Below are 13,344 nucleotides of genomic sequence, written 5' to 3' on the forward strand. Positions count from 1 at the left end.
TGCGGCTTGGGACATTGGAGTACAAAGACATGCATACCCAATTTAGATTTGTGGAAATGTGTACTTTCCGAAAATATATGTTTTTCTGGGGTTAACGTACTTTTTTCTACTTTTGCCCCCCCCAAAACGATGTAAATGTGTTGATTTTGCAGTACCTGAAATGACAGACCATATAGGGGGTCTTTGTGTTGGGGCCCCCATATGCCACATGCTTGGGTACACCTATACATATTGGGCATCAAACTGTTCAGAGGACCCTAGGCTTTCATATTTGGGGGGATTTCTCTTGATACCTAAAAGCATGTGGGTAATACGATGCTGCAGGTTAGAAATTTTGAGGTGATTTTTGGAAATGTCAACAAAATCACCAAATTTAGAAATGGTTTGCGGCTTTTTACTTTGGAATACAAAGACATGCATACCCAATTTAGATTCGAGGGAATGTGTACTTTCCGAAAATATATGGTTTTCTGGGGTGAACATACTTTTTTCTAGTTTTGCCCCCCCAAAAACAATGTAAATGTGTTGATTTTGCAGTACCTGAAATGACAGACCATATGGTGGTCTTCTTTTTGGGGCCCTTATATGCCATGTCCTTGGGTATACCTATAAATATTGGGCATCAAGCTGTTCAGAGGACCCTAGGCTTTCATATTTGAGGTGATTAGTCTTGATAGCTAAAAATATGTGGGTAATACGATGCTGCAGGTTAGAAATTATGAAATAATTTTTGAAAATATCACCAAAATCATCAAATTTAGGAATGGTTTGCGGCTTGGTGCTTTGGAGTAGAAAGACATGCATACCCAATTTAGATTTGAGGAAATGTGTACTTTCCGAAAATATATGGTTTTCTGGGTTGAACATACTTTTTTCTACATTTGTCCCCCTCAAAACGATGTGTTGATTTTGCAGTACCTGAAATGACAGACCATATGGGGGTCTTCATTTTGGGGCCCCTTTATGCCATGTGCTTGGGTACACCTATAACCTATTGGGCATCAAACTGTTCAGAGGACCACAGGCTTTCATATTTGGGGTGATTTCTCTTGATACCTAAAAGTATGTGGGTAATACGATGCTGCAGGCTAGAAATTTTTAAGTTATTTTTGGAAATGTCACCAAAAATACCAAATTTAGGAATGGTTTGCGGCTTGGGATGTTGGAGTACAAAGACACGCATACCAAATTTAGATTTGTGGGAATGTGTACTTACTGAAAATATATGTTTTTCTGGGGTGAATGTACTTTTTTCTACTTTTGCCCCCCCAAAACGATGTAAATGTGTTGATTTTGCTGTACCTGAAATGACAGACCATATGGGGGTCTTCTATTTGGGGCCCCTATATGCCATGTGCCTGGGTATACCTATACATATTGGGCATCAAACTGTTCATAGGACCCCAGATAGGACCCCAGGCTTTCATATTTGGGGTGATTTGTCTTGATACATAAAAGTATGTGGGAAATACGATGCTGCATGGTGGAAATTTTGAGGTGATTTTTGGAAATGTCACCAAAATCACCAAATTTAGGAATGGTTTGCGGCTTGGTTCTTTGGAGTAGAAAGACATGCATACCCAATTTGGATTCATGAGAATGTGTACTTTCCGAAAATATATGGTTTTCTGAGGTGAACATACTTTTTTCTACTTTTTCCCCCCCAAAACGATGTAAATGTGTTGATTTCGAAGTACCTGAAATGACAGACCATATGGGGGCCTTCGTTTTGGGGCCCCTATATGCCACATGCTTGGGTTTGGGTACACCTGTACATATTGGGCATCAAACTGTTCAGAGGACCCTAGGCTTTCATATTTGGGGTGATTTCTCTTGATACATAAAAGTATGTGGGAAATACGATGCTGCATGGTGGAAACTTTGAGGTGATTTTTGGAAGTGTCACCAAAATTGCCGAATTTAGGAGAGGTTAGGGTTAGGTAAGCAAAAGGTTTCCCCACAGAAAATGCCCCTAAAGTGAGAGAGCACAAAATGTTTCAAATAAGTATAATGTCTTATTGCAACTGAAATGTGAAATTCTGCTGGCAGATGACAGCACACCAAGGAAAATGTAGCCAACAGCAAAAAAGGTTAAATTAAATCAGCATTCGTCTGGGAAAAAGAAGGCTCCAAGATGGAGCCGAAATGTTGGATTAAATAAACCTGATTTAATTTAACCTTTTTTGCTGTTGGCTACATTTTCCTTTTTGTGCCGTCATCTGCTGGGATACATTTGGTTATTTTAGGACTGGCACCCAGACATTGACCTCTGTATGGTTGTGCGTTCCAGAATCGCTCCATATATATATATATATATATATATAAATCCCATACAACTGGTGCACTGTAAACTGTCCTCAAATGGCTGGGTGCCGGTCAACACATTAGTATAGCAAAAAACAAACAAACCGCACTCCAAGGACTTCGTGTCTCAAAAAGCCAAGTGAAGGTTTATTCTTGCTCAACGTTTTGGCGCTCCAACTGAGGACGTCTTCAGGAGGGTGAATACACACACACAACAGTGAAACACATTTAAAGTGTAAATTAAGCCTCAAACAGCAGAAGGATAATGTCATCAACAAGTGCCAGACAGCTCAGCACAGTTGCTGAACTAACACTGGGTGCCATAATGTAACAGTGCATAAATAAGTATCAGTAAAAGTGATATCGAATTACTGTGCACAAAAACAAAGTTAATACATATAGGGTGTTATATCAGTGTTTGCTACGTGCCCGTGTCATTAAAATAATGCCAATAGTAAACACGACTCTGATACAAGGCTGTGGAAGAGGTCACCAATCCACTTGCCCCCATTTGGAGAGAGTGCATTTATAAGCTCAATATCGCCCCTTTGCTGGCAGTGGCAAAGCAATTATGAACCACCAAGGATTAAACTCATTGGCCATCAAACTCTTACTTGCCTTACCGTGCAGCTCATCTACCGTGTGCACCATCAGAGGAGTTCCTCCCTTGTTGCCAAGGTAACAACGATCCTTAGTTCCCCCGTCTCAGTCTGGGGCTGTGCGTGTGTTGGCTGTGCGCCCATTGTACTGACCGCTCATATCGTTTAGTCCCATTGGCCATCTGTGGAGTCCCACCCCCCTGTCATAGGCTTGTACCAACACAGTCCAGTACCACCACCTAACTCGAGTGGGGTGGAGACTTACCCTATTACAGTAGGCGTGTACCCAGACACAGTCTAGTACCACCACCTGCCTGGGGTATGTCATGCCCTCCTAAGCCATCGTACATCTTTTTTTCCCTACTTGTACGCCCCTCTATGATGTCACATTCCGGTAGTTGGGCAATAAAGAAATTGCTCATACTGATCCTGATAGTGATGCTATGCCATTCTGCCAAGGGGTCCGATGTAATCAGTAATAGCCTAATAGCCATTGTTCCCGGCTAATGGAAATACATATGAAGTCATTAGATAGATAACCTATTAATACATGTTTGTATCAATGGCATTTGTAAATTAATACAACATTTCTGGCAGAGTAACTTCAGTATAACTTTGTATTCTGTCTACACCTACACAATTTAGGCACACTATTGTTTATTTTTAAAAGTTTTATTAGTGCAACAATAAGAGTAGTGTACATTAGAAACAAAGAAATACTACACAGGAATCATTTATCATAAAAAGGTAACTAGTAGGGAATAATATATCCCAAACAAATGTGGTCCCTACTTTCACTGCAGAACAAGGAAAAGGGGACAGAGGTAATATGTGGGTTTTTATGTCTTTGATTCTATTACTGTCTCCTGTTGTATCTTTTCTTCATCCCTTCCCTTTGCCTTTTTAAATGGACAATCCTTGTATAAACTTGTTTGTACAGTTTATCATTGGATTGTTTTAAGGGGAAAATATTATAGTTTATACCCTGCTGAATGCAATCCAGTACAACCTCTTTTGAAAGCTTTCCTTTAAAAGTTGTTTCAAAGTAATAATTAAGAAAAGCTGTATAGTTAAGGGGCCACTTATCATTCGGAGATTTCTTTTTTGGTATATATGGAAGAAGAAATGGAGGCAGTTTGGTAGCTGTGTCTGTTTTTGTGTCAAATTCTTCCATCATTTCTTCCTCCTCCTCCTCCTCCTCCTCCTCTCCTCCTTCTTCTCCTTCTTCTTCTTTTTCCTCTTCTTCTTCTTCTTCTTTTTGTGTTTCTTCTATGTGGTCTTCTTCACTTATTTTTCTTTTCTTGGTGGATGAAATTGCTGAAAAGAACACAGAGAAAAAATATTTACTGAGGAAGATGCAGGCAGACAGACTGAAATGATGTTATGTTGATAGTGTAGACATTCCAACTATTTAAAAACTACAATGTAGCATTGCCTCTGCCTAGTGTTAAAAGCACCCTGGGCAATTATACACACCTTATGCATTGCTGACTTTCAGAGTGGTGTGTATAATACATTAATATTATTACTAACCTGGACAAGGGAATAAGAATTCAACACGCAAAGCACCCAAGCTAAATTTCCCAGATAATGGCATTTATGGCTACCTCACTTTTGGATGTGGCATTGGATGAAATGCCATTAATATGGAATGGCTTGGTTATAGCATATATCATTATGAGTTATTTGTATTACTATGGACTACTGTATAATAGAGGGAAATAAACCTATGCATTCACACGATAACAGGACATTTTTGGTTTGGCTATCATCTAGCTGACCAGAGTCCTGCAGGGCAAAACCCTCAATAATTGTATTTTGTACATAGATTTGCTGATACTGTAGTATTAATCTGGATGGGCAGAACCACTAGCTCAGACACTGTCATCTCTGTGTAGTCATGCTGCTATCAAATGTGCAATAACTATTGTAAAATGAGACTAGTAGCTTAGGTATGTTTGTACTTGATATGCTGTGTGCATCTTAACCCTACAATTTCAAAATTAAGACAGCCAATGTGGCTATAATTGCAGTATTTATTGAAATTCTATGTTTACAGAAAACATTATATGGATCATTTACTTTTCCCCAGGCAGAAGTGCAAGAGCAAGAGTGTGCACAATTGGGCTCAGCCATGAGGAATTCATTTTATAATACTGGCTATCCAGTTTATGCTGGATTTATGACAAAGCCCAGTTGCAGTTGCATTCTCTGCCTCTCCCTAATCTGTTAGGGAAAGGTTAGGGAGTGAAAGGGGAACCCTTCCCTGTGACACCCCTAATTAATACAGTTCTGCTAAAAGCATCAATCTGAAACTGAATGCAGGCACTTGTGGCAATTCCCTATACGAGAAATACAATAAATAAATACAAGGTACAAAGCAGGTTTCATTGCCTTTGCATGTTGCCTTCTTTGAGTATACAACATAATGTAAGTCAGTGAATAGCGATCTAACCTATATCTCAACAAAGAAATGCCCATACTTACTTGGCTGGACCAATGGCAATCCTTTAGAGGCAGAAGGCACTGGGGTGCTTGGCAAAGATTCTGTTTTGTTTAAAAAATAGACATTACCCTTATTTTTATTATTGCAGTTAAAAGGTTAAAAGATGACCTATAGTACATACAGTAAGTCAGTGAATAGAGATCTACCCTATATCTCAACAGAGAAAGGCCCATACTTACTTGACTGGACCAATGGCAATCTTTTAGAGGCAGAAGGCACTTGGGTAATTGGCAAATACTCTGTTTTTGAGAAAGTAAACATATTTTTAATGGTTGTGTTAAGAAAGTTAAAGGATGATTGACATCTCTCAATGAGTGGAGATATACCCTAGCTTTGATAAGAGAGGCCCATACTTACTTGGTTGGACTGTGGGCAATCTTTCAGAAGCAGATGACAATGGGGTGCTTGGCAAAGATTCTGTTTTGTATAAAAATAGACAACATTAACCTTATTTTTATTATTGCAGTGGGCAGTTAAAGGGTTAAAGGACAAGTTACATTTTTGACTATAGTACATACAATAAGTCAGTGAATAGAGATCTACCCTATATCTCAACAGAGAAAGGCCCATACTTACTTGACTGGATCAATGGCAATCTTTTAGAGGCAGAAGGCACTGGGGTAATTGGCAAATACTCTGTTTTGGAGAAAGTAACCATCATTTTAATGGTTGTGGTAAGAAAGTTAAAGGATGACTGACATCTCTCAATTAGTGGAGATATACCCTAACTTTGAGGAGAAAGGCCCATACTTACTTGGTTGGACTGTGGGCAATCTTTCAGAAGCAGATGACAATGGGGTGCTTGGCAAAGATTCTGTTTTGTATAAAAAAAGACAACATTAACTTTATTTTCATTATTGCAGTGGACGGTTAAAAGGTTAAAGGACAAGTTACATTTTTGACTATAGTACATACAGTAAGCCAGTGAATAGAGATCTACCCTATATCTCAACAGAGAAAGGCCCATACTTACTTGGCCAGACCAATGGCAATGGGGTAATTGGCAAATACTCTGTTTTGCAGAAAGTGACCATCATTTTAATGGTTGCAGTGAGCAGTTAGAAAGTTAAAGGAAGAGTGACATCTCTTATCGAGTGGAAATGTACCCTAGCTTTGAGGAGAGAGGCCCATACTTGGAACATGGGAAAGCTTTCAGAGGCAAGTATCACAGGGGCAATAGGCAATGAACCAAGAGAGGCAATACTTACTTGGCTGTACTTTGGGAAAGCTTTTAGAGGTAGATGGCACAGGGGTCCCTTCTGTTTTAAAAAAAATAGAGAACATTACACTTATTTTTAGTATTTCTGTGAACAGTTGGATAAGGAAAGGATGAGTGAGATTTTTCACTATACTATAGAGTATAACCCAGTGTAAGGATATCTACCATATATCTCATACTTAATTGGTTGGACAAAGGGCAAGCTTTTACAGGCAGATGACACAGCAGTCCTTAGCAAAGATCCTGTACATAAAATAGAGAGCATTCCCCTTATTTTTATGATTGCAATGCAACATTTAACAAGTCGTAAAGTCAAAGTAATGTTTCTGATTTTACTACACAAGTCAGTGAGTGGGGATCTATCCTACATTTAACCAGAGATAAAGGCCCATACTTCCTGGGCTAGACCCATGGCAAGCTTTTAGAGGCATATGGCACTGGGGTTAGTGGCAAATCCTCTGTTTTGTATAAAACATGGAGAACATTACCCTTATTTTAATGGTTGCAATGAACTGTTAGAAAGTTACAGGATGCGTGACATCTCTCACTGAGGATAGAGGCCCATACTTACTTGGTTGGACCAATTGCAAGGTTTCAGAGGCAGGTGGCACTGGGGTGATTGACAATGATTCTGTTTGGTGTTAAAAAAGGCATGGTTGCAGTGAACAGTTAGAAAGTTAAAGGATGAGTGAAATTCCTGCCATTGCTACATAATATAAGTTAGTAATGCGTTAAAGGAACAGTAACGTCAAAAAAGTTTTTAAAGTAATGAAAATATAATGCAGTGTTGTCCTGCACTGGTAAAACTGGTGTGTTTGCTTAAGAAACACTACTATTGTTTATATAACTCAGCTGCTGTGTAGCAATGGGGGCAGCCATTCAAAGGAGAAAAAGGCTCAGGTTACACAGCAGATACCAAATAAGCTCTGTCTGTCTAGTGGTTTTATCTGTTATCTATTAGTTAACCTATGCCATATAGCCATTTTTCAATTTCCGCCATTGCTCCACAGCAGCTTTTTTATATGAACTAAAGTAGTGTTTCTGAAGCAAACAGATCAGTTTTACCAGTGCAGGGCAACCGTACATGATATTTTCATTACTTTAAAACACTTACATTTTTTGGTGTTACTGTTCCTTTAAGATCTACCCTAGATTTGACAGAGATAGACCATACTTACTTTGCTGGACTTCGGGCAAACTTTCAGAGGCAGATGGCACTTGGGTCCTTGGTAAAGATTCTGTTTTGTATAAAAAATTGAGATTATTACCCTTATTTTTTATGAGTGACATTTCTTTTACTGAGTGGAGATCTACACTATATGTGATCAGAGAGAGAGACCCATACTTACTTGGCTGTACCACAGGCAAGCTTTTAGAGAGATATTTTACTGGGGCAATGATAAAATATACACATTGAAAGAAAGCTGTTCATTGGGTATATCTACCAAGTCAAAAGACTTGTTTTAACAGTCAGACTGAATCTGAGTAACAAACTACCCATTACAAGAGAAAAAAAGTAAAAGGATGTATGGAATGCCTACAAAAGAGCACCATAAGCCTGTGGAAGAAGGCAAGCATTAGCCTTGGTTACAGGAAGAAGACAAGAAAAGACTACAACCAAAACACATGCAAATAATAAGAAAATCAGAAAGGACATGTCGTGTACCTGATTCGGGGTCTGTGCAGGGCTGAAGACCGATAATGCCTTCTTGAGACATCGTGTTTATTATTGCATTCATGTTACTGAGTGTGACTGCCATTGCTTGTTGAAATATTGGTCCAAGAGTTCTTATGCTTTTAACTATTCTATACATGTCTGCATATTTTTTCTCTAGCAACTCACTCTCTTTATTCAGGGTCTGCAGCTGTTCTTCTAATGTTTCAGCTTCCAGTTGCAGGGTTTCTTCTTCTTCTTTCAGCTTTTTTAGCTCATTGTGACTAAGTTTGAGGTCATATTCATGTTTCTTGAGTTCTTTATTTACATTATCTATGCTTTCTTCTATCTGTGCAACATTTGTTCTCAAAACTTGCATGGCTTGATTGAGGAAAAAATTTTTTTCTTCTATGTTTAAAAAATCCTCTTCGTCTGAGCTGTACATTATGTTATCTGAAAAGGCAATGACAAAGAATATATTGGCTAATTAAAAAAATGTTTTTGCTTTATGATTTTGAAATGATAAATTTAAATAAAAACAGTTAATTTCAGTAATTGACATGGTTATGCTTTATTAGTGGAAAACCTTCAGTGCCTGGGGTCTCCTTCTGAAAATATTTTTTGCCCCCCCCATTGCCACACAAAATTGTCAGTCACCCATGGTGTGAGTAAATATGTGGGTCACCCGTGATTTCACATTCATCATGAGTCTCCCACTACTCCTAGCCTCCATGAGACCTATGTTCCCCCCAGGCTGGCTATGGTTGCAAAGTATTTCCCCATCTAAAGTTAAACCACTGGGCCTAATCAATTTGCCTAAAGCAAATAAAGTTCTGTCTTGCATGAAAAAGGGCATTAACTCAAAGGATGAAAACATAATTATGCCTCTTTATAGGTCCCTGGTGAGGCCTCATCTGGAGTATGCAGTTCAGTTTTGGACTCCAGTCCTTAAGAGGGATATAAATGAGCTGGAGAGAGTGCAGAGACGTGCAACTAAACTGGTTAGAGGGAGGGAAGAGTTAAATTATGAGGGGAGACTGACAAGGTTGGGGTTGTTTTCTCTGGGGGAAAAAAGGCGCTTGTGAGGGGACATGATTAGACTTTACAAGTACATTAGAGGACATTATAGACAAATAGCAGGGGACCTTTTTACCCATAAAGTGGATCACGTACCAGAGGCCTCCCCTTCAGACTAGAGGAAAAGAAGTTTCATTTAAAGTGTAGGGTAGGGGGTTCATTACAGTGAGGACAGTGAGGTTGTGGAATGCACTGCTGGGTGATGTTGTGATACTGATTCAGTTGGTGCCTTTAAGAATGGCTTGGATGATTTTTTGGACAGACATAATATCAAAGGCTATTGTGATACTAAGCTCTATAGTTAATATAGGTATGGGTATATAGAATTTAATTAAAAGTAGGGAGGGGTGTGTGTATGGATTCTGGGTTTTCATTTGGAGGGGTTGAACTTGATGGACTTTGTCTTTTTTCAACCCAATTTAACTATGTAACTATGTAATCCTGTACCTGAAACAGAGCCTCCCTTCTTCTCTCAACTTCTCTGCCATTTGTTTGCCCTGTTTGCCTCTATCCCATAAGTGCAGAGGAATCTTTAAATACTATTTTATACACACATTTCACCACATAACTAAGCATAACAACTGCTTCCCATACAGAATGTTCCTTAGTAAAATAGCAGGTACACTGAACATGTGGGATGGAGGCAAGCAGTGGAAGTGTGGGTTTAGAATAATTCTAAAGAGAGATTCTAATAATATGACCCAGGCCCCTGCTTTTTCTACCTGTAAATCCTGTAAAGATGTACAATTTGTATCTGTTGTTTCATGTTATTTAGGGTTACTTAAAAGACAGTTATGCCATTTTTGGTTGTTATCAAAAATTAAAAACAATAAAATTGTAAAAGAATCGAACAAAGTAGACATTTAACCCCAACCCAAAATAAATTTCACAGCAAAGACTGACTGTGTGATTTTGCTTGTTAATGAACTACAGCTCCCAGCATCCCCTGTCTTCCTATCCCTAATCATTTATAAGTAAATAGATACACGAAGGGAGAAAACAAAAGGCAGCAACCAGGGCTGATAGAGGTCTGATATATATTGTGGCCCTCAAGCTGTTATAGCTCCTGTGGTATATGTTTACACTTTATAAATACATGTTACCAATAATAATAATAAGGAACAAGAGGATGAGTGATGCCCTTATACTAGGATCTTAAAAATGTGTCCTAGGATTTTTCATCAGAAACAGCTGCAGGGTGAACTTGGGTTGTACTTGTATGGCGTTTATAAACACGAGCAGCCCTCCAGCTATTAGATAAGAACAGCTCAGAGTAACTAGACACAGATACTGATTAACCCAATTGCAGCAGGAAGAATACAAGAGACAGTGACTAATCCCAGTATAGCTGGAGGGAAGCAAATACTTCATTAAAATCCAGAATGCAAACCCACCAACTGTTAGTGACTACAGTGCCAGCATACACAGACAGTGATAAATAAAATAATTAATGGGGTTACCCATACTGGTCAGGAATGTCACAGATGACACAGAAGAGTGCAACATGGGGTCCTTAAGTTGATATTAAAGTTAGCTCTGGTGAGTAAAGGCAGATAAGAATGAATTGCACAAAAGCTAGAGGCACCCAAGATAAAAGGTATGACATAAATAAATGTAGTACGTGGTTCTGCCCCCTACCATCACCAAACAATAGATCTTGTCCTCTCAAAAAACAGCAGTTTATTCCACAACAGCTGGAGAAATTAAAGACATAGCCTTCATGAGACTGGATCATGAAAATGCCCTCCTGCTCTTACTAAACTTCTTCAAAAGCTTTGAATTCAAAAGTTATTTTTATATAAGAGTTTAATAATGAAATCCTACACAAGTAAAGAGAATAAATGATGAGCTATATACCAGCCAGCTGCTGCTAGTTCTGTATTCCTATCTGAACCCATAATGAGTAAAATAAAAAATAACTTACAGGAAGGAGCTGCGGTAGATAGCAAATTCACTGGTTCAGGAGAAGAGAGGAAAGCTATAATCCAGTACACTGCACAGTGCAAATGCCACTCCTGGACTTTGTATGGCAATGCTATGAGGAGAGCAGATACATGTCTAGCCAATAGGGGCACAGAGGGGGAGGAACCACAATCTGATATCCAGAAATGAGAAAAGGAAACCACAAGGTGGCACCATATGTATACCTACAAATGAATTCTCAGATGTTCTGATCTCACAATGAGCTAAACCCTCATACACATGTTCTGTCTAAATGAAGCAATATGAAAGTTCCCATCCATATGTATAAATTCAAATATACAGAGAAGTGATCCACTGGATGCTTTATGATTTAGCCCTCATACCATACTGGCTAATTGAAGCAATATGGTAGCTCCCTCCCATATGTCAAAGTCAAAGTAAACTTTATTGTCATCTAAGCAGTATACGAATACACAGCGAGATGAGACGATGTGGCTCCAGCTAGTACAGATGACAAAAAGGCACTTAGAATACACATACAATACACAATAAATAAATATGTATTTATAATAAATATATTGGTAGAAATTGTAAAAATACATTTACAAATATACAGAGACGGAATGTTCTGTGCACATAATAGCTATACCGCCATACTGTACTTTCTAAGGGAATCAATATGGCACCTCCTCCTCCCATATGTATAAATACAAATATACAGAGACGGAATGTTCTGTGCACATAATAGCTATACCCCCATACTGTACTTTCTAAGGGAATCAATATGGCACCTCCTCCTCCCATATGTATAAATACAAATATACAGAGAAGGAATGTTCTGGGCACACAATAAGCTATACCCCCATACTGTACTTTCTAAGGAAATCAATATGGCACCTCCTCCTCCCATATGTATAAATACAAATATACAGAGACGGAATGTTCTGTGCACATAATAGCTATACCCCCATACTGTACTTTCTAAGGGAATCAATATGGCACCTCCTCCTCCCATATGTATAAATACAAATATACAGAGAAGGAATGTTCTGGGCACACAATAAGCTATACCCTCATACTGTACTGTCTAAGGGAATCAATATGGCACCTCCTCCCATATGTATAAATACAAATATACAGAGAAGGAATGTTCTGGGCACACAATAAGCTATACCCTCATACTGTACTGTCTAAGGGAATCAATATGGCACCTCCCTCCTCCCATATGTATAAATACAAATATACAGAGAAGGAATGTTCTGGGCACACAATAAGCTATACCCTCATACTGTACTGTCTAAGGGAATCAATATGGCACCTCCTCCTCCCATATGTATAAATACAAATATACAGAGAAGGAATGTTCTGGGCACACAATATGCTATACCCTCATACTGTACTGTCTAAGGGAATCAATATGGCACCTCCTCCTCCCATATGTATAAATACAAATATACAGAGACGGAATGTTCTGTGCACACAATAGCTATACCCCCATACTGTACTTTTTAAGGGAATCAGTATGGAACCTCCCTCCTCTTGTATGTATCAAGTGTAGCAATATGGAAGCTCCTCCCTTATGTATTAATACAAATATATAGATTTAAGGTGCTCTTTTAGGCTTGGGCAAAATGACTGTGGATGTTGGCGTGCATTTCTCTGCAGGGGGCCTTGAAACACCAGCTCCAATGGGACTCAGCCCCCCAGTCTGACTGGATGTGCCTATGGCAGACATGTACCTAATGATACTGGCAGACACCTGAGAAATCTACACGGTGAGAAGCCTTATCTATCAGTTGTAACTGGGTAGAGCAACAATGGGGAAAACAAGGGGACAGGAATGAAAAGCCAGACTAATGGTGGGGGAGAAAAATGTTGTGAAGTCTATTGTCCAGGTAAGTCCCTTGCTCTTCTGAAGGCAGACATCAATAGGAGCTGATACTGGCTGCTGGGCTTTTTACCTCTTTTTATGATTCATACCCCCATACTATACTGGCTGAGTGGATTAATATGAAAGTTCCCTCCCATATTTATAAATTCAAATATACAGAGAAGTGATCCA

At 38.9% G+C, this 13,344-nt stretch overlaps 1 protein-coding gene across 8 annotated transcripts; it reads right to left on the reverse strand.

Moving 5' to 3' along the window:
• Positions 1–3,559: 3,559 nt before the first annotated feature.
• Positions 3,560–11,396, reverse strand: val.L (val protein L homeolog). Of its 8 annotated transcripts, XM_018242407.2 has the most exons (12): positions 11,284–11,396; positions 10,820–10,895; positions 8,295–8,735; positions 7,807–7,866; positions 7,200–7,259; positions 6,618–6,668; positions 6,164–6,223; positions 5,986–6,045; positions 5,767–5,826; positions 5,589–5,648; positions 5,391–5,450; positions 3,560–4,220 (listed from the first exon to the last, which is right to left on the reverse strand). In XM_018242407.2, exons 2-12 carry the CDS (start codon positions 10,863–10,865, stop codon positions 3,760–3,762), a joined length of 1,419 nt encoding a protein of 472 aa, XP_018097896.1. In that variant the 5' UTR covers positions 10,866–10,895; positions 11,284–11,396; the 3' UTR covers positions 3,560–3,759. The 8 variants fall into 8 exon arrangements, with proteins under 8 accessions (XP_018097896.1, XP_018097899.1, XP_018097898.1 ...); XM_018242410.2 differs by lacking the exon at positions 7,200–7,259; XM_018242409.2 differs by lacking the exon at positions 5,986–6,045.
• Between the last annotated feature and the right edge of the window lie 1,948 nt (positions 11,397–13,344).

Source organism: Xenopus laevis, chromosome 5L, assembly GCF_017654675.1.
Source record: "Xenopus laevis strain J_2021 chromosome 5L, Xenopus_laevis_v10.1, whole genome shotgun sequence".
In the NCBI taxonomy this organism is placed as follows: domain Eukaryota; kingdom Metazoa; phylum Chordata; class Amphibia; order Anura; family Pipidae; genus Xenopus; species Xenopus laevis.